The 21204-nt window shown below is 40.0% G+C and overlaps 2 protein-coding genes across 11 annotated transcripts in view; one reads left to right on the plus strand and one right to left on the minus strand.

Annotated features, from left to right (window-relative positions):
• Positions 1-5635, plus strand: part of FANCC (FA complementation group C) — a 66531-nt gene extending 60896 nt beyond the window's left edge. For 5 of the 8 annotated variants that reach the window (XM_039381679.1, XM_039381677.1, XM_039381678.1 and 2 more), the window contains 2 exons: positions 315-515; positions 2315-5635. In XM_039381679.1, coding sequence (XP_039237613.1) covers positions 315-515; positions 2315-2458 — 345 coding nt within the window. In that variant the 3' untranslated portion in view covers positions 2459-5635. Of the gene's footprint in view, positions 1-314; positions 516-2085 lie in introns of all 8 variants that reach the window. The other 3 variants (XR_005563667.1, XM_039381680.1, XM_039381682.1) reach the window with 3 other exon arrangements.
• A 6776-nt stretch (positions 5636-12411) lies between these two features.
• LOC113989093 (aminopeptidase O (putative)) overlaps positions 12412-21204 on the minus strand; it is a 149869-nt gene continuing 141076 nt past the window's right edge. For all 3 annotated transcript variants that reach the window (XM_027723341.2, XM_027723338.2, XM_027723350.2), the window contains 3 exons: positions 18739-18825; positions 16118-16262; positions 12412-13221 (listed from right to left, as the gene is read on the minus strand). In XM_027723341.2, the coding sequence (XP_027579142.2) occupies positions 16122-16262; positions 18739-18825 (228 nt within the window). In that variant the 3' untranslated portion in view covers positions 12412-13221; positions 16118-16121. The remainder of the gene's footprint in view (positions 13222-16117; positions 16263-18738; positions 18826-21204) is intronic.

Consider the following 21204-nt stretch of genomic DNA (forward strand, 5'->3'; position numbering starts at 1 on the left):
AATTATTAAAAAAGGTAAAATCCTGGCTTGATACCTGTCTGCTTCATTTGTAATACCAAAGAAAATAAAAAAAACATTCTGTCCACCTCTCTGTATGTGATTCAGTATAAAAGAAATGTGTACAACCCTTCCTTCCCTGTTTTTCCAGCTAAATTCAAACTCTTTTCATGTTTGGGTAGTTTCTGCCAAGGATTCAGTTTCCTTTCAGTGAATAAATCCAAAAGAAAAATACCACAGATTTGACCTTTACTCTTCCCAAAGGAATCTTGCAAGATCCCAAAGGATCTTGCATCCTTTGAAATTATTTCCTACAGGTAGAAGTTCAAGCAGTCTACAATCATCTAATGATGCTCTTCAGCTGTACAGACCTTTCTCTCAGAGATCTGGAGGCTGCTGTGCACAGGATAATGGGGACAGAGCAGTGCTGGAACCAGCATCTCATGACAGATCTTCTGACCAACTTTTTGCTCTTTTCATCTGGTGGACATTTGGTTGCCCAGGAATGTATTTACCATGTGAGTGTTTCTTCTTTCTGTTTTTTCAGGTTATATATCCTACTATTTTGGATTTAAGTTTCTACCTTTCAATACAGAAAACACAGAGAATTACAGAAGACCACAACTACAGCAGCTATACCCAACCTGCTACAAATCTGCCTCAGCTACAGTCAATATGTTTTCCATTCACTTCATGATAAGATCTTACTGAAAAGGTTGCTGTCCTGACTATACAGATGAAGAAATAGCTGAAATAGTAGCTTGCAGTTAAGAGATAGCTACAGTTCATTTACATATAGCAAGATAGCATGTGCAAACATGTTGTTTCTCCAATTATAAATCACTCCCTAAATTATCCAGCTACTGCAGAGATGATGAAACTGTCTTCTCACTGTTTTCCATTAGGTAGAACAGGTGGTTACTAGGTGTTAGCATTGATGTGAGAGAAGCCTGGTGCTTTAGCAAAGCCAATGAGAACAGTGTGGTAACTGAGAGAGAAGGAAAGAACGAAGAGCTCAGACAGTGTCTCTTAGGGTGTGAAAAAAGCTGAAGAGGAGTAAAAGGTTGGAAGCTTGCCACAGTATCTTCTTGTTGCTGATGACAGCCTTCAGGAATATTGGTGCAAACTTCAAAATGTGTTTGTGTCTCTTAAGATAGTGCTATCTCAGTGTGAGATTAAGAATTCTTTCTTAACTATAAAACTATATTCTTTGAAGAAGTTCACGACTCCTGTGCAAGCACGTCTAGGGCCAGCGTGTAGTTTTAACACTTCCAAAGGGTTTTCCTTTCAGCAGCAGTGCTCTTCTATCTTTATAGGGTATATGGCATGTGTAAGGCATCTGATTTTATGATACAGCTGTCTGAGTAAACAGACAAAACATTTCTCTGTTTAGGAAGGGCTAAGATAATTCTCACATTTTAGGTGCAAGTTAAAAAACGAACAACTTTTTTCTTAGCATAAGAATATAGTGATAAAACTGGGGGGAAGGATATGTATATTTACAGTCTGCTATTTCTAGTTTCTCTTGAGTAGTGCAGCTGTTGAGCTGTGATGCTGTAATGTACTAGCCTGTGACTTTAAACCTTCAGAAAGACCAAAGACAATCTCTTGCTTCTTCATAGAAAGCAACATAACTTTTGAAACTGAGTGCAGGGTGGTTGTGAGCTCTTGTAGGCCAGAGTTTGTCAGTCTAATTAATTTTGACTGTATCTGTATAATCATTAATGTGTAGCAAGGCTCTCCATGTGATTTGAAAAGGACTGAAGGCAATATATGAAAGGCAGAATGACGTCGAACTAATTTGGGGTGCATGGCTGTGGTTTTGGTTAGCATAGTAAACTTCAGGTTTAACACAGCAAATAACAAGGAGTAAAGTCCCTCCTGATCTGCAAAAATTGCAGCTGAGGATCTTTCCCTGGTATTCTGTCATCTTCTGGGGGAGGGACTTATTTTTACGTTTGAAAGCTTTACAGAATTGAATTGTCTCCCCAAACACACGCTGAACCTTCATGTGTTTTTAGTTGTTGTCTCTGGAGATAACTTAGAAATGGTTTACACTGTCTATCCATTTGTGTTTCCTTTAAATAGTTTCTGACCTCTTGATTTGTTTCACTTAAACCTGAGAGAACAGTAGAAAATCTCAAAGTTGCTCAGTTCCACTAAGGTGAATGAAAAGAGATGCCTTGGGCAGAAGTTGCTTCTCACATGTTCAATGGTGAGGGACGAAATCTGTGGTTTTGTTGTAAATATTAATGGAGAATTTTTAGTATCTAGCAACATAATTGCATTATGTCCCATCTTCTCTGTTTTCCTTCAGATTACTGAGACAACTGATACAAGCAAGGAAGTTTATAGCCTTCTTCTCCGTACTGCATACAGATTTAAACATCATGGAGAAGGAAACCAGAGGACTGTCAAGCTGCTGAATGAACTTCTTCAAAAATTTACATTGAAAGTTTAGATTTTTAATGTCATCTATTTATCAAGCCAACAAATCAGATCTTTATCTATATTTATTACTGTCAGAATTCCATTAGCATCTTGCACCGCAGGTTACTAAGGGTAGAGAGGCACATACATAAGCATATCTCCTAATTTCCTATTCCCTCATCTATATATTAAAATAACCTGTTGTTTGGAAATATTAATCTTTTGAAACATAATAGTTGAAAATTTTGTTCTGAACACCTGTAACATGTAACCTACATCAGTTAAAGCAGTTCACTCATCTCCTTGTTGCTTATCTGGCTGAGGATCAGTTTTTCTCCCAAATCACAGATGTGGGGGTTTTTTTAAGCAAACCATATCCAATTGCTTGATTGGTAAGTTGTTCCTAAAATGTTTTGTTGTATAATTTTGCTTTTATGAAACCCACGATGGTCTCGAGTGATTCATGGTGAAGGTACTCCACGTTCTCAGAAGTCAGCGATGTTTCCTGAACTCTTTCCTTCTTTCTGAAAATGTTTCCAAAATGAAACTTCTTCCAGATTTGCTAAATGTGTTTTTTTCAGTATTGCAGCTTCCACAGGAGAGTGTTCACTGCAAAGTACTATTCCAATAGCTGGTCTTTGTCGGCAGATACTGCAGGTAAAGATTGCTTGCAATAGAGCCCACTTAACAGTGTGCCATGACTGATGTTATTGTTGGTCATTCAAGGAATCTTTTCTTTTATTCAGACAAAATAGGGCAAGCACAACAGAGACATAAGGATGCTTTCCAGTTTGAGGGCCAAATTTCCTAAAAGGAGCATATGCGTGCAAATCATTGCCTTCATTTTTGTGTCCAGAGGTAGTTTGCTTCCTTCTTTGTTTAGGTTTTTTGTCTCCTACAAAGAGCACAAACAGGGAGCAATGGCTTACTTTTTTACCTTTGGGGAAGTATTTGTCCCAAGAAGTTTTGTGAACCTGTTCCTAGCTTAATCAGAAAAATAAGCATGCAGAATAGTAATAACAGAGGATCACAACTTTCCTCAGTAGTTTGTTCTAGTGTGTTACTTAGGTTTGATGCCAAAACTTGTGCTGTGTTCAAAGATACTACTTGGAAAACTGTTCTTGCATATAAAATCAGAGCCATGTATCTTGAATTAATACAGCTTTTTGAATGTAACATTTGTTTTTGAGCAAGGGAAAAGAAAAACTATGTACTTAGTGTCCCTTGGCTGTGGAAAGATATTTTCTGTAATGCTGTTGACTGATTTCTTACAATTTTGTTCTTAGTGAGTCATCCCACAGGAGTTACATGCCCTCTCAATGGGTTTGCTAGTGAAGTAAAAGCAAATACTTTTACTTCACTAATAGTGAAGTAAAATAATGTGTGTTTGTGAAGGAAGGGGTTTTTTTCCCTTTGATTCAAAATGAAAATTCAGAAAGGATATGTTGCAATTTTTCTGTTCTTGATAGCCATACATATCTAAAAAAGCAAAATCAAGCAACCTAGTTTTCTGTTCCCTGAACACCATACCTGAAAAGCATTGGGATTCTGCTAAATTATTTGTTGATCACAAACTCTGAGGTATTTGTCTAGTGGAAACACTTGTGGAGTCTCAACCTAGAATGATAAATAATCTAAAATTTTAATCCAAAGGAACAATGATTTTTCTTTTGTTTGTTTAATTTCTAATCTGGTTGTTGGATGGGGGGCTCTTTGGTTATCTGTTTTCCGTAGTATGCCTATATGTAATATTAACTACTTAGAAGGATTGGCAAAGAATTGCAATACATGATTCTTGCACATTAGTTAGGTGGATGATATGAGTATTATATTTAGATATGTATTACACTTTTTGGAGGGGAATTTTTGTGTCTTTTCACTGTACTGTCTTTTATTTTTCCACCAAAAAATGCATGAAAATTCTTCTAACATTCTTATATAAAAATCAATATCCTGATAAATAGGGATAAGTCAATTCAAGAGGAAGGAAATGTGCAGTGAATGCAGTAAAAACCCAAAATCAGTAGTGAATTGGTGCATTCTCATTTTCCTGTGTTTGGCTTCTTAAGAAATACTGCATGATTTAAATATTATAAGGAGAGTTTGCTCGTTTCAGGAGGCTTTAAGGAAGAAACCTAATTGATGCTGTCTGTAACTTAAAACAGATACGTGTGTACTGGCATTCTTCTTGCTCTATTTAGCATTGCTGTTCTAAATCTTTGGTTTTTCTTTTTCCTTGCTCTTTCACAGTGCTTGAATTATGATCTAACTTTGATAGAAGCTGTGATTTTGTGGGATGTTGAAGCTACTTTTTTTAGTTTGCCAGTGGAAGGCAGCGGTGATTTGGTAGATCTGAGTAATGGAGGATTTCTCATGTCATGGCTCCTGCATTGCCCATTCAATGTGCATCTTCTCCTCTGTAATTGCTGCTTTCTGTAAATGTTCCTTGGAGCCCTCAGGGTTGTACTTTTATGCTGAACCAGCCAACGAGTTCTGAAATCAGGCTTCCAGTAGCTCATTCCCCAGCCTTCTGTCTCCAGGTCACACCCTGGTTGTGGATGCGCACTGAGCACAGAGAACTGTTCAAAATCCTTCTGCTTCAAGGCATTGCTTTGAATAAGAACACAGACAGTAAATTTTACTTCCTTGTTGATTATGCTTCTTTCCAGTCTAAGGCTGCTAAGTTACAGCTTTTTGAATTCTGCAAGCTTGCCAGCATGGGGCCAGGTGATTTCTGTGGATTTTCTTCAGGGGAAAAAAAAAAAAAAGACCACGTCTATGGCTTTCATTTAATCCATATCTCAGTAGAGTGCCAGTACAAAGCAGAACACATTTTATTTTGTGATGTATTATAGGAACAGGTATCTTGTCAGACACTGCAGTTTAGCTGACCAGCAGTAACATGTTAATCAGTTACTTCTAGGGTTTGTGATTAAGTTTCTGTACTCACAGCATTGTAAGTGCAAAGAGGTGTTAAAAAACAGCCTGAGGATGCAAGTGAGATAATATTAGTTTTGGTAAGCTGAAATTCATGCCAGTGTGGTGTGTTTGGCTTGGTACAATACCAAATTAGCATTATACAAGTTTAGGATAAAACATCTAGCAAAAATTACTTGCAGTTATTAAACAAACACTGTTAAACCAGGTTTACTCCATTTTGTTGCTGTATTATCTAACAACAGAATAAAATACTCATGTTCTCTGTGAATAAGTAGTAAGTGAATACGTAATTCATGCTAAAAATGCCATGCTAATTAAAATGCAGTTTTTCTTGTGATATAAGAAGTGTGTAGAAAGGTGATAATTTGTAACATGGAAGTGTAGTTTCCTACTAGACCCACATTTGAAAAGTCAACCCCTGGATTGTTCTGGGAGGAGTCCTCCATGAGAACACCGAGCATGTGTTTGCATCCATGTTTTTATTTCTGAAAACAGGACTTCAGCTTTTTTATTTCAAACCAACTTGTAATGGTAGCTTGAAGATTCAATTTCCCCTGTGTACTGTCATTCCCTGTAGAAGCCACCAGTAAGTGTTTAAGTGCTTTTAATCTCATGACTGTGCTGCACTTCCACATCAGCTTCAGATGCCTGTGAACAGAGAGAGAAAAGCCAGTATCACATTCCATGAGGCCTGGGAATATGGCCATGATGTGTGTCTGCAAGTTCAGGCACTTTGGGGATTCCCAGTAGGCAGAACCATTACTGTCTTTTCTGGAGACATGACAGAAGGACAAATCTTGTCTCTATAAACCACTGATTTTCTTCTTCAAATGCATTGCAAAACCCACATAACAGTTTCACATGATAGTTTCAACCTTCCTTTCTTTTGTGCTTCTCTGCTAGAACACAGTGGTCAGTGCTCAGCAATACCCTGCACCACACACCTCCCAGGCCACACTGAATTGCTGCAGTTGCTTTCTCTGACTGGCTTGACCCAGGCCATGAGTGGACACTGAGCAAATGTCAAGCCCAAACCTTGCAGTTGAGCTATAACAATTGTTTTGGAAAGATAATTCTGTTGGGATTTAAAGGTTTCAGATGATAACTGCTGACTATTTTTCATCATAGTTTTTCTGATCTTGATTTCTTTGCTTGCTGGATTGGCAGAGCAAGCTCTCAGACATGGTTACTCTTCAGGCAGAAGCATTACCTTTTTTTTTCTTCTCTTCCTTTCTGCCCAGGATCCAAGATGAATGTACAAATGGTAGATCTAGTCAGTTTATCTTTTTTGTTGGTGGTGGTTTTATTTTTAGAATGGAATACCCTGAACTTACATAACCATTGTAGAATGAAGTTGAAGAACTCGCATATAAAATCACACATGGGTTGAATATCTGTTTTTTCTACTGAGATCCTTCACTCATATACTTACATCTAACCATGCAGTCTGTAAGTCAGCTGTTCCCTGCTCTGATTTCTTCAGATTTGGCAAACTTAATTGTTATCAGAGAGAAATGAAAGAAGAAGAGAGTTTGGTGTTGATGCTGTCTCCTCTCTGCTTCAAAAATCATGCATTTGAACAGGCCAGTAACTGTCCACCACTTAAACTTTAACTCTACTTTGGGACAGTTCTTCAAAATGCATTGCAGACTCTGGCAATCCACATCTATTTAAAGAAAATATGAAAAGGATTGCCATGTGACATCCTGTTGTTGTGCCACTTCCATGATTTTCCTATCAATTCAGTTTTCTTTTGTGAATCTGACAGTTTAGCTCCGATTTTTCAGACATTCACAGAGCAAGCTCCTACTTCCTGACTGCACTGGGAGCAGTGGGTCCTCACCACCTCTAAAACATAACCAGAAACCACAGTCTTTAATAGCTGTATTTCAAGACAGAGAGGGGTATAATTTTTGGTGATTTTGGGTTTTGCATGTTATAAGCCTGTCGTTTTGATGCTGAAAGCTCTTAACGCAAAAATATAATGGTAAAAATACACCAAGTTCCAGCATTTACCTTTGTTCTGCTGTGTGGAGCTTTTCTCAGTGTCACATCTCTCCTTCAGCTGGTGCTGGCATTGCTTCAACATGGTAAAAGAGAGAATCAGGTACCCTCAGAACTAAAAAAGACCGGTCTTACTATTTTCTTAGTATGACTGATTCCCCATTCCCATTCTTTCCTCCCAGCTGTCAAGTGGGAAACTTGTTATTCCTGTGATTTGACTGAAGAAAGGAGAGGCAAATGCTAGGGGTAGGTGTGTGTAGGAACCATAAAATGTCAGTAGATGGGCTTTCTTGTTTGTGCATAAAACTGACAATCTTGTGATTATTCATCTGACTCTTCATGCAAAGAAGGAAAGAGTTCAGCATTTATGTCATGTAGTTGCATCTTTTTTATATTCAAGCCAAGAGAGACAATTTTTTCCCTCAACTAAAATTGGGAGCTTATTAAAAAACCTTTGTATAGTCAAAAGGAACAAGAGATTATAATGATGGGCAGTTTCAGCTCGAGTGGTGGCAATGACAAAATCTTGATGTCAGTATTGTGGAGTAATATTGCCATGTCACTTCTGGGAACAGAAATTAAGGAGGATGCCAGGGCTGTAGGACATGTAGGGAAATGTTGGTTGAAGGGGCATGTGAAAGGCAGAATGAGGGGCAGTGAGGTTCCCTACAGTTAGGGAACAAGAAAAAGTAATAGTGCTTTTCAGATGTGAAATTGAGTAAATTGGAATGAACTTTGATTGGTCCTGTTTGGCAGTTAAATAGGTGAGTTTGGGGCACACCTAGAGACAGATGCAGACTGGAGTAAGATGGTTGCTGGCAAATTGTAATTTTTAGTTTTGTTGTATTTGCAAGAGTTGGCTGTAAGGGGGTACAGTTGTAAAGCAAATAACTCTTACTACCAGATACAAGACAACTGCCAAACAGAGTTACACATTGCTGTGATGTAACAACCTGAGGTTAAAAAACAAAAGAAAAGAGGTTTTTTCTGTGTGGCAGATGATGACCACTGTCCTTTCAAGATTAAAGATGAAGTGAAATATGTTATGGTGCCAAACACCAGCTTCTCAAAGCAAGCTGTTCAGAGGGAGTCAGGAGGGCTGGAGATGATGACAGTGGCAAAGCAGCCACGGGCTCATGAATGGAATGTCCCAGAGTGAGTGTCAGGAGAGACACAGGTCCCAACAGGCCCAGAGGAATAGCCTGGAGCAGTCAGACATGGAATTTTCAGAGATGACTGAAGTGAGCTACATTAAACAAAGTGTGCAGTGATGTTCAGCTGCTGCTCGGAGGGTGCCAAAACCAGCAGAGCTGGCATGGCCACAGTGGGGCAAAAAGCAAACCAGGCTTTTGCATGGTGGTGCTGTTGGGGTACTCTGCTAATACACTGCAGAGCATACAGCTGAAAATTAAGTTCTGTTTCCTGATGTATAAATTACCATGCAAAAGCAAATCTTTGCACAACTGCAATTTCTGCATGCTTTCAGGTAATAGAGCAAATGCCTGTGCTGGCAGCTACCAGGAATCAGGCCTTAATTTTGTGCAGAAAATATGCACTCAGTTTAAGCCACAGCAAGCACACAAATGAAGTTAATCTCCCAAGCAGTGTACAGATGTCTCAATTTCTTTGTGCACTGGCATATTTCAGTGATGTCAGCCTGGCAGCAGGGTAAGTTTTAAAATAATTTTTCCAGCATATTGTGCCCACAGAAACAAAGGAACATATCCATGTCAGTGTCTATGTTCACTTAAAGTATTTTGTATATGTGCCTGTCCTAGTTAGGACAACTGAGACCAGTTCATCAGGGTATGGGTGTAACCCAAAACTGTGTATTCTATAGCCTTCCATGCCATTTCCCAGAAACTGTTATCAATGAACCATTTACACCATCTGCCCAGAGAGCCTGACTCCTCAGGCTATAAACTAGGTGTTAAGAGGCCTGTGAGATAGGAGGATGCTCCTGTCCTCACACCCTTTGTGGAACTCCCCGCCCTGAGGGAAGTGCTGAGCATTCCTGCCTGAACTGCAGGATATATAATCTTGGAGTCTTGGAACATTTGGAACCACTCTGTGGGATCCAGAGAAGGACTGCGGCTCATCGCTCTCAAACAGACTTGGATCACCACCCTATACTGGACTCCAATCACCACTTTTGACCAGACTGCAACAGCTCTCCCACCAGCAGGTTCTTCCCCTCTCCCTTTACTTTGGACTCAAGCGGGGCCCAAGGAACACCACGTTGTTCATGCCCCAGGTTACTGGGTTATACATTTGGGTTTTGTGGGTTAAGACCAATTGTTTGTTTGTATGATTGTACTTACTGTATTATTTTAGTAAATTGTTATTCTGACTTATAATCTCTCCTTTGAGTTGAGTTCATTTCCCCTGCTGGTTAACTCTTAAACCAGCACAGTGCCTAAACTCAGTATACTTGTGGTGAAATTCTAGATGAGTCAGGCCCTTCTATTTAGTTGCTTCATTGTTCTTTCTTGCAATTTATTATTTTTATTTATTTATTTATTTATTTATTTTACTACTAATCTAGGCATCAAAGACTGGGGGCAAGAACAGAAATGCACTCGGGTGTCTGTTAAAATCTTTTCCTGTTATGGAAGACATCAAACATAACTCATGAATTCTAGATATTTTACAGCTTTAAAAGACCACAAGATTCATTATAAAGAACAAGAGATATATTAATTTGCGTTTAGATATAAAGAATCAGTGTTGTGGAACAGGGTTTTCTTTAGGCTTCTTAAGCCTTCTTGTTTCCTCAAGCTGCCCACTCGCTCAGTTTGCATTTCTGGTTAGATTTGCTTCCAGACCTTTTCCCTTCCCCACTGTGTGTGAGGAATGGACAATAGGGTACAGCTAATTCCCTCCTAAAGGAGAAAGCATAGAGACAGCAGCAGCTGCAAACACCTCCCAGCAAAGCTGCAGAGCAAACAAAGCTGTCAGCAGAGTGGTCTGTGTCACTCTGGGCTTGGAAGAGAACGTGTGTGCCCAGGAATTCACGTCCTGTGCGGGGCCAAGGGACTGCCAGGTCACCCCTTGTTGTGCTCTGCCTTTATTCTGAAGAAGTGACCCAGTAAGTGGCACAGGACAATAGATGGTGACCCTTGCCTAACTGTATGGATACAGTTTTAATTTCATCTGAGATTCATTTTTACAGTTAAAAGCTACATCCAGAAAAGAATCACCCCGATCCCAACCAGATGGTGGCCTGATGGGATAAGTGGGAGATAGTCCAGCCTTCTGCACTGGACTTTCTAGTGCTATTCAGGGTAGAATTGCCACGGTGCTTGGAGAAGACTAAATTAGGGATGGGCCTTACCCTTAAAAACCCACCCTTACGAAATGGTGTATTTTATTCAGAGAGGGCTGACTATGAAACAGAGGTAGAATGAAACATAAGTAGAGCAGAAGCCACCTCCAGGGGTGTCTGTGTTTGTCACAGTCACACACACTGACATGGCAATGGACACCAGACTTCAGGTCTTAATGTTCAGCTCCAAATGCCCATTTAATGTTGTTACATTTCTGCCACTGGCCCCAAAAGCCTGACTGTGCTTAAGAACAAACAACAACTGTGCAGTTCCATTGGATTTTACTGTGTTGACAGTCAGCTCTGGATTGTAGAATCATAGAATACACTGAGTTGGAAGGGACCCACAACGATCACTGACTCCGATTCCTGGATGGAGGGATCATTTGATAAAACATGTTTTCCGATAATTATTTTAGTTACAGTAAGTTTGGAAATATTTTTTTGTTGTTGTTGTTCACTTACTTACTACAATTAGAGCCTACAGCTCAGGGAAATAACATAGAAACACCCACCTGGACAGTAAAATCTTGAGTAAAATGAGTAACATTGTTGGTTTTTTTTCTGCTAAGCTTTCAGTGGGGCCTATTAAAAACTCAAATAATTAAATGACACTCTGTGGCTCACTTCCAGTGTTTTTTTCATGATTCAGAAGGATTTTTAACTAAGGAAATGCTTATATCATGATAATGACCCTACTATATAATACATACATGAATCTCCTATTATCTCTTACTCATGATGAGTAAGTCACAGAACTATTCAATGCTGCCTTTAGTTTTCTTCCTAATCTGAAGCCTTCGTGTATTTCACAGTGCTTGGATTAGCAACAAAAGGTCCTATAAAACCTGATAAAGGGCCAAGATTGCCACCTCTTTGCCATTTTTTAGGTTGTTTGGTGTTAGTGTTTTAGTTTCTGTTCATTTTCTCAGTTTGCTACCATGAATGATGGATCACAAAGTTGTAGTGAGGGAAATATTCAAGTTAATACTGCTGAGACAGACTGGAACAGCTGCAGCAAACAGAACAAACTGCTGCTGTACTCAGTATTAACAAAAAATGCAAGTAGTTTGTTTTGAAAGAAACCAAATGTGATGATATTTACAGAGGTGAGGAGTGCCTTACTCGCCCAGTAGTTTTAACAGGAGTGGCTATGAAGAGGCTTGCAGTGTATTTAATTTCTGTGTGTCTTATGCAAGAGTCTTATCCAGCTCTGGGTTTTTTCCCTAACACAATGGAAAAAGCAAAAAGCAAGCTGGTGGCCTCTGCAGAAAAACCTGTGAAATGAAGCAGAACTCTTTTCTGAATGGGCTCCTGTCAGAGCTCCATCTCTGAGTGTGACCACAGAAGTCAGTGTGGTGTCTGGGCCATTCTTGGACAATTTCCTCACTCTTGCTGCACTTGAAAGAACTCGCTGAGTGTCCCGTCACTCAGGTTTTGACACTGTAAGCCTGGAAAGGGAGAGGTCAGAAAACGTGGTGAGGTGAAAAGGAACTGTACTCTTTGTGCTGAAGTCACTGTTGAGGCAGGCTCTTACTTTAGATGCTGAGAACAAAAATTTAAAAGAAATTACCACATTTAATTTTTCTTGTTAATATCCATTAACTAACATCTTTCAGCTGCTTTTCTCCTGCTGCAAAATCAGAAATGGGGTCATTCTTTTTCCCAAGTTTGTGAATGCTGAACCACTGTGCAGTGGAAAGAACTAGACATACTTGAAAAAAAAATATTTATTTTTACAAGATCATTTTATGTAAAACAATAGAGTACAAAGGAAATATGTTCACAGATTTTTGTGTTTTAAATTCTTACTCTCTGAAAGGACCAATTAAAATGTCTTCTAGAAGTGTAGTGCTCCACTGATCAGGAAAGAAGAGCTACAATTGACATATCACTGTGCAAAAGGAGCAGCACAGGGGTATAAAAGACACTTTCAGAAAACAGGGCTGACATTTCTGGTAAAATTTAACCTAAACATCACAGAGAGAAAATGCTGATCTTTGTTTTTCCTTCAGTCCCATCCCTTCACCAGGATGATGGTAGGTCACTTTCCACAGATTATTTGTGCTTCTAATTAATCTCCCAAGTCCCATCCCAGCTCCTGCTGATTTTATGTGAGGCATTTTTTAATATGACAAAGAAGTTACAAACAAAATTTTAAGTATACAATACAGTTTAATCAAATTTCAGAATCTCCAAATTACTGCAGTGCATAAATTGTTCAAATCAAGAGCCCTTGGTATCTGCAAACTGGAGTGGTTGTATTATCAAAGACCAAGGACAAACCCCAAATGTCTTGAATCAAAGGATCACCTAAAGCCAGAGTAACACGTGTGCGTGTAGTTTTTGTGTGCATGTGGTCTCAGTTACAATGAGCCTCTGGAAATACAGAAAGGTAAATATTTCTGTCAAATGATTGTTTTAGCAGTCACAAAATCCTTCCTTTGATGTTCCGGGTCAGTCAAATCCCAGTACCATTGGGGTTTAGAAGCAGGTCTATTAAAAGGGTTTCTCTGTGATCTTTCCTGCAACGGAAACAGCATTTAAAGTTATTACTCTGCCACGGTGAAGGAATATCTGTGCATTCTTGATTGCCCCAGCTTTCCAAAAGGAGTTGTTTTCCAGGTTACTAGCAGAGCGTGGCTGTGGCTGCAGAGTTAAGAACTGCTTTCTCTGCAGTGTCCTTGAGCTACCACAGGGGCTGGGGAGGACGGGGAGGGTTCATGGTGGAAGCATATTCTCTTGCTTATTAGCAGGTTACTCTGAACATGATGTTGGAGGCAAGTTCCCAGAGCAATACTGTGTGATGTGCTACATAACCACACACAGTTCTCTAAACAGTACTGAGGCAGCTTTTCCACCTCAGGCCATTCAGTGTTTAACATCAGGACATCACAATGTACACCGGGGCATTTTCTGAGAGAAAACGGCACCAACATTTCTCAACGGCTCCTAGAAAAGGTACAGCTTTTTTTGCTCTAGGGCTCGACTCCTGTTCCTGCTGAACTGAGCCAGTGTGTAAAATGAGAACTGATATCAGCTCAGTAGGCACCGGAGGACGGGTCCATCCACAGCCTGGAACAACAGCAGCACCGTCAGTGGTGTCCGACTGGAGCTGCCACCGTTTCCTGCGAATGACACACAGACTAAACTACAACTGCAGAGAGAGCAGGACAGCATCCGTTAAAGAGAAGACTATAAAACAAAGCTTTATTGACAATTTCAGCTTAAAGTCACAGACAGTATTTCCTCTGACCTTTAGGGAAGATGGAAACCAAATTACTGTAGGCAACACCTTACGCTTGCAGTCAGACTGAGAACTTCAGGAGCGCTGTTTATTCTCAGCTAAAAGTCTTTGGTCCTCCCTAAGTCACCTCTGCCTCTTATCCTCCATATACTGAACCTCACACACATGCATTCACTCCAAATCTACCCATCCAGCAGCAAGGTATCTCAGCCAGCAAACGCTCTCTGCCCTGCACAGAGTCTCCTCTCCTTTCTCCTCAGGTGCAGAACTTAGCCACTGTGAACAAAGAGGGAAACAATCACTGTTCACCAATCAGCTAAGCTCTGCACCTCACCAGAGAGGTCTCCGACTCGGCAGAGATCATTTTCGGAGGAGGGTCTTCTGTGATGCTCTGCTGCTTTCCTCTTTTTTGGTTTGGATTTTTTTTGGTTTGGTTTTGTTTCCTGGCTGGAGAGGGTTCCATGCTGTGCACGGCTCAGACAGTTATGGTGAGGTTCATGCTAGCAGCTGCGGTCATGGCTCTGTGGTAATCCCTGGCAATGTGATTTTAATCTTAAATCACAAATCATCATGCCAGGAACCCAAACAGCCACAACATTAAAAGGAAATGGAGCAGTCACACAGAGTATTGGACTCAGTATCTTTAGACTTTATGTCACAGCTCATCACACACTTCTAGTCTGTCTGGAAAGTCCAAGGGGCGATTCTAGACTATTGCTCACACACACACACCGTGTCATCTTCCTGTGCTCGGTACTTACCATCAGAAGCTTGTAGAAATTTTGATTTTATTATTGAAGGAACTATAGGAAGTCAGTTCCTAGTACAGTAGTACCAGAACAAACTGCATCTCCATGTTTCTGGCCTTCAGAAGGTGGCCTTCACTAGAAGACATCTCACAGATTAAGAATTGTTGAACATAACTCAAATTCCTGTGAGTCCTTGGGAACTGGGAGTACACAAGAGTCTCTGAGCTGTACCTGTTTTAAAAGGTGGCTCCCCTACTCCACAACTGATATCCTGGCACTCTACAGTCTGATCCACCTTTCCCAAAAATTTTTCTTGGCAGGCACAGTTCCTGTCTATACAGAAGAATAACATGGCTTTTCATAAGCAAACTTGCACTTGCTTTCATAGAACCTGTCATTTGCTGTATTTCATATAAATGTAGTAAACCCCAAGAAATCAAGTGGAAATCACTGTCAAATACTGCTTGAACAGGAGAAAATTGAGATTTCTGCTTGGTACCAATTAGATGATGATGATTTTGCTAAATTAGATGCCTGAATATTGATACCACAAATTAACCATAAAGTTACATGAACAACCAAGGCAATCAGTCTGTTGGGTGAGTGAGTTGTATCAAAGATCTGAGGTGTGCTGTGCTGTAAGAAACCTTCACACCACTCTTAATTAATTGCTTGTATGTTGAACATGCATGTGGGGACACTGTAAGGTTGCCTCTGACTCCTCAAACAGACTGAGAAGTGGGAAGCACCTTTGAAAATTACCAGTTTATAGTCTACAGCAATTATTCCATGAATAATTTTGCAATTCTGTTTCTTCTCTGGTGATTTCTCCCCACCAATTTGGTAAACAAGCCAGCTTCTTCATGTTAAAGCTACTCTTCTTACCTCATAATCAATCTTCAAAAGCCTCACTACCCTTAACACAAAAACATTTGAATTATCAGCTTGCTTCCAAATAATTCAGATTTGCTTTCAAGTCCAAAGCTTCATATTTCCACTGTGGGATAAGACTCTTTTCAAAGACTGTGCTGCCTACCAAGTAAACAGGCAGCTCCATTAAACAGAAATGCTCCTTGCACAACTGCAACGTCTGTAAGCACTGTTAATACAGAATGGGAAACAACTGCAGGCAGAGCCTGGCCTTCCTTGGCCCTTTGGACTTACAGTTGCCTCTTGTATAGTCCATTACAACATTTACAACAAGGCCTGTTCTCCAGCTAGTGCCTACATGTGTGTCACTCACTGCTCCTGCAGCTGGGCTTAAAAAAAAGAAAAAAAACCAACAAGATATTTAACAAGAGTTACTTCTCGACCTGAGCAGCCCCAGGCAGCACAGTATGCCAAAGTTTACCACGTTTAGTGAGCTCTGCATGTTCTTTCTTTATGAAGCAAAATCAGGGTGTTTAGATTAAAATGAAAAATCACCTCTTCAGAACAACATCTCTGCCACCACTTTGACTGAGGACACATCCATATGTTCCTGTGCTGAGGCAAAGCATTTACGTGCAAGTTCTTGTTGTTTTGCATCTTCATTCACCATTAATTCACCATAGAGATACACCCCCATAGCCTGAAAGAGGAACATAACACACAGGCATCCTACTACCAGTAACAACTAGTTAGTCATTCCATTGACCTCCCAGTACTCATTTAAACTGAAAATGAAACAAAACAAACAATCCAAAACACAGAAAATACCACATACTCTATTACAGCCACCCTCCCCACAAAAAGAAGTAGTTTTCCCTGGATCTTTTTAGCCTAAGCATTGTTGTCTATATGCTAAGTGTGTAAAAACAGATTATTAATATAAAAGGTCTACGTTAATTAAAAAAAAACAAACTCTTACTCCACTTTCCTTGCCACTCTTCAAGTTGAATACTCTTTTCTTTTATCCACAACCTGATTTGTTTCCAAATGTCCCTTAAGAAAACAGCTTGTCTTTCCTTCAACAGGATACACATTTTCTTTCCAATTGGGATGTTTAGACAGTCATCCATGAACAGAGACTGAGGTAGCCCACTCTGAAATGCCCATTTGGCAGTTTGGTAACTGGACATCAACTGAATATGGTCAGGTCTGTGTTTCACACTCCCCTTTACACCTGAGATACAACTGAACATGCACAAATCCTGGGTAAGAAGGCTCTCTCTAACTACTTATTCTGGACACAGCAGCTATAAAAATTGTAATGGGGCACCTGAGCATGAGATCTGGGCCCCTTTGACACTGCCAGGAAAGCACTGGCTACTTAATAGGAAACATACTGGGGACTGCCTTTTTTTTCTGATGACACAATTTTTTTCAGCTAATTACAGGAATTCAGCGAGTCTTAAGCTGCACTTACCAAAATAGGATTACACATGCAACAAAATATTAGCATCTTAGCATGCTGACTTTTACAGTTATTGTTTGGACTTGCAGGATAGGAAAAATTTTGATAGCATGGAGAAAACAGTTTTTAACATAATTTAACACAATTTCTAGCATTGGCTGCTAAGCCTTAAAAAAACAGCTTCAACAAGAAGGGAAATTTAAAGCTTAACAAAGACTGAAATTAAAGAAAAAAGTCTCAGAGTGGCAGAAAGCTGCCAGACTCCTTGGCAATCCCCTGAGGTCTCTGACAGCAGAGAACCAAGGACTCACATTTCCAAGGTCTGCAGTTGCACCAGGTCTGGCAGCCACAGCCCAGGCCTTGCAGAGGCTCCACTCGCTTCCACTGAGGGTTTAAAAATGCTGGAACTTCCTTCCAAATAGGAATCACCTTCTCTACCTAGTGCTAATAATTTTTCCCCCAGGCCTAAATATTAACATGCTATAAAGAAACTGGTGTTTTGTAGACCTGAAAAGGCTTTAAATAGTCACATCTGCATTTTTGCCCAGACGTTTCAAAAAGCTGTCTTTCATGATCAGTAAGGGCCTGCAACTGCTCTGAGTGGTAATCACTCTAGAAACTGGTCGTGCCATAAACTCTATGCACTGCTGAAGTACATGAAATGAAGATTACATTTAAAAAGTTGCAAAAATTATTTCCCTGCACTGTAGAAAATGTCTTTTTTTGGCAAAATATCTATTTCAAACATAATGCAATTCTGTAAGGTTTTATCAACTCAAGGATTTCCTGGCCCCTCATCCTCCAGGTTCTGCTGGTGGTTATCAATCCTTTCATAGAATAAAAATATGCACAATATTTATAACTCCTTGTGAAAAAATGTTTCTTTATGTCTTTTTTTTTTCTATTAATAAAGAGCTTGCCAAGAACTCTGGGGCCTTTTATTGGCTGAGATATAAATAGGTGGTATGCTTCAGAGCTAGAAGAAAGAGCAGGCCAGACTGCAATAATTCAATTGTGCTGCATTGCCTGAAAGCACAAAATCCTCATTGGCTGCAAATGGCTTTGTTCATTGTCAGCATAAAAGGTAAAGACATTAATGTCTTGCCTAGACTTTGACATATCTTGCACCATTCTGTATTTTTCTACATACATTTTAAATAAATAACAGTCATCCTAGGCAGAGAATGTCTCAATTTTATAGAGTTCACAGTGAATAAAAATAAATAAAATTGAAACAGAAAGAACAAGGCAGGGGTACAATTAGAATTTTACGTTCACAATGGCCTAAATAAAAGGCTATTGTAAGGACATCATGTAAGGACAGCCTTTTAAGGCCTTCAGAATCTTCTGGCAGCATTCCCAGTCAGACCTGCCTTCACCACCCTGCAAAAGGAACCAGTGCTGGGAAATGTCTTCCCAGCATCATTGCTACCTCTAGGTTGCATAAAAGGGAAGAAGAGGATAGATTATATCCTATTTTACCACTGGACAGAAGATTAGGATGCTCGGGGGGGGGGGTTGCAGACACCTACCCTGGGTGGCTTCCTTAAACTACAACGTTTAACTGGCAGAAGAGGCAAAAACTGAATACACAGACAAGTTTTTGACAAACTGCAGCAAGAAAATATATTAAAATATTTTTTTGTTTGTTTCAGATTAAGGGTGTCAAAAAGTTGATTGTTTTCAAAATGCTAATTTAAATGTAACTTACCTGATCTTCTCTGAGAAATCCCTCCACATCTCCATACCCAGGCACGTACTTGTGTTTAATGACAAGCTCACACCACCGATGACGAACCTGTGGGAACACAAGTGATAAATATAATTCTGTACTAATATTTCACCCGTGCCAAAAGGGTAAGAGTTAGATATAAACCCATGAAACAGGGAGCTTTCAGTTAAACTAAACAGTTTTGCCACCATATCTTTGCTAGTAACAGGTTTTAAGCACCTTATAAAGCATGTAATATCCATCTGTATTTGAGAAGCCATTGTGCTGTTCCACCATGGACATACACATTGACAAAAACAGTCACTGACATTCTGAAATTAAATTTTCAGGTAAATCACAACTGAAAAAATGTTTTTATTTAAGTAGTATGAACATGAATTCCATATGTGTCTTTATGTTGTTGCCTTTACATTTCTGACTTTGTTCTTAGCTACTCTTGTAGTGTCATCTGACTCTCCAGCAAGGCTTGCCCAGTTGTGGGCAGTGACCAGGCTAACATTTGATATTCCATTAGTGGTTCAGCACTGACACAAAAGGAAAACAGACAGGTGGAATAACTCCCAATCCTTCTGTTATAGCCTTTGCTCTTACAATCTTTCAAAAGTCAGGGCACCTAAGAACAATCACCTTTCATGATAAGAATAAAACATTAGCAGTTCTAATATTTTTTGAAAACTGAGTCCAAATTGTGCTTATATCAAGTAACTGAGCATGAACCTTTTTCTGAATGACAGATTTACTGATAACATTGAGAATGGGAGCCAGAAAGGGAGGGGGGAAAAGGCACACTAGAGTATTCTTGTGCTTTTGGAAATAAGGTATTTGAAAATAATTTCCTTTTCATCCTAGTTCTTAGCAACTTTACATCTCAGGAAAAAATTTCACAGATTTATGTAATTAGATGTTAATTCTAGTAGCATAATTAATAAATTATAAACGCTCACCGGTCGTGGAAGAGTCCTTTTTGTGTACTTGATATGCCTTTCCACCAACCCCTTACACACAATAGTTTGAATGAAATAAATTCACTCACGAATGAAATAAAAAGCTGCAGGGTTTTGGGGCCAAGTGGATTTTGCGCTCACTGCATGTAAGATCCCAAATAGTTACAGTGCAGTGCATGGTAAGGAATAATTGCTGTCTCTTAAAGCTTTTTGCTGACAAAATAACAGCTGTTAAGATTCCTGCCAGTGGAACCGAAGCTCAATTTACAAAAGAAATAGCTTTCCAAGGTTCAGCTCACTTTGCAGTAGATGCCCATATTCATAATGTAGACTTTCAAAGCCCTACCCAGCTGCTGCTTCTCCCTGGAGACACTAAATGTTTCAGCAGTAAAACTCTTCCCAGGCAATCCAGCTTTGTCACAGGGTGTTTCTCACAGCACCAAGTAGCTCCATGCCTGGACAAAACTATCCAGGCTCAAAACTTAACATACCCCTCTCCCATCTGTCGAGTGAGTTAACCAAACAGAATATAAACACATTTAAAAGACTGTAGATATATTTTATTTTGCACATTTTGCCATATATTAAAAAAAAACCAACCAAACAAAAAAAAAACCCAAACAGGATTCCTTATGTATTCTCAAAGTGATGTGGAGAACTGCAGGGAGGAGAAAGGGACTGTGGTCCCCTCCTGTGATCACTGCTCTTCTACTTCTCATGGTCCAGCAGTTACAGCACTTACCCAGGAGGTGAGCAATCAAGTCCAGTTTTTGTAGCTGCTCAAGATCTCAAACTGTGCCTTCAGTGGGGATATTTCAACAGCAGATTATAATGTGTTCTGGGATGGGGCTCTCTTCATGCCTCCTGGTGGAGCTGTTTTTTCCCCTGAAGTTATTAAAACATCTATTGCTCCTAAAGGAGGAGTCACAAGACTTTAGGCCCTGTATTTCTGAGTACTCTCGATAAGAAGTAGGGACCTGGCTCACAAGCCAGTTTGCCCCCAAAACATATTTTGTGGTGCAACCCTTGTAGCTGCATGGACAGCAGAACAGAAGTTCTCTCTGTGAAGCCACTCACATGGTCTTACTTCACATACCAACGTCATGTGGAACTGACTGACATTTGCACTGTGGCCTGATCATCAGAATCCCAAGGACTTTGGAAAACATGGAATTAAGCTGTGCCTACTCCCTTAACTGTTCTGTCTTTGGCAACCAACCTCCTTCCAAACAGTTAAAAGCTATTTATTTGCTGAGTGAGGTCTGTGACAGAACACACTTTCCTTTCTCTCCTTTGCCTTTCTTCCTTTCTTTCCCAGGGTGAGCACAAATCCCAGCATGTTCCAAGATCCGAAATGCTGGCACTCTGCCAGCTGGGCCAGAAGCAGCATGTCTGTTATCCTCAGATTACACGTTTGTCTCCTGTCTCCCCAAGCCCCAGATGCTCCCGTGGCAGAGCAAACTGGGGAGAATCAAACCGTGGAACCGGGGGCTCAGTCAGC

Source organism: Pipra filicauda, unplaced genomic scaffold (assembly GCF_003945595.2).
Source record: "Pipra filicauda isolate LSUMZ 115617 unplaced genomic scaffold, ASM394559v2 scaffold236_size1216567_pilon, whole genome shotgun sequence".
Classification (NCBI taxonomy): domain Eukaryota; kingdom Metazoa; phylum Chordata; class Aves; order Passeriformes; family Pipridae; genus Pipra; species Pipra filicauda.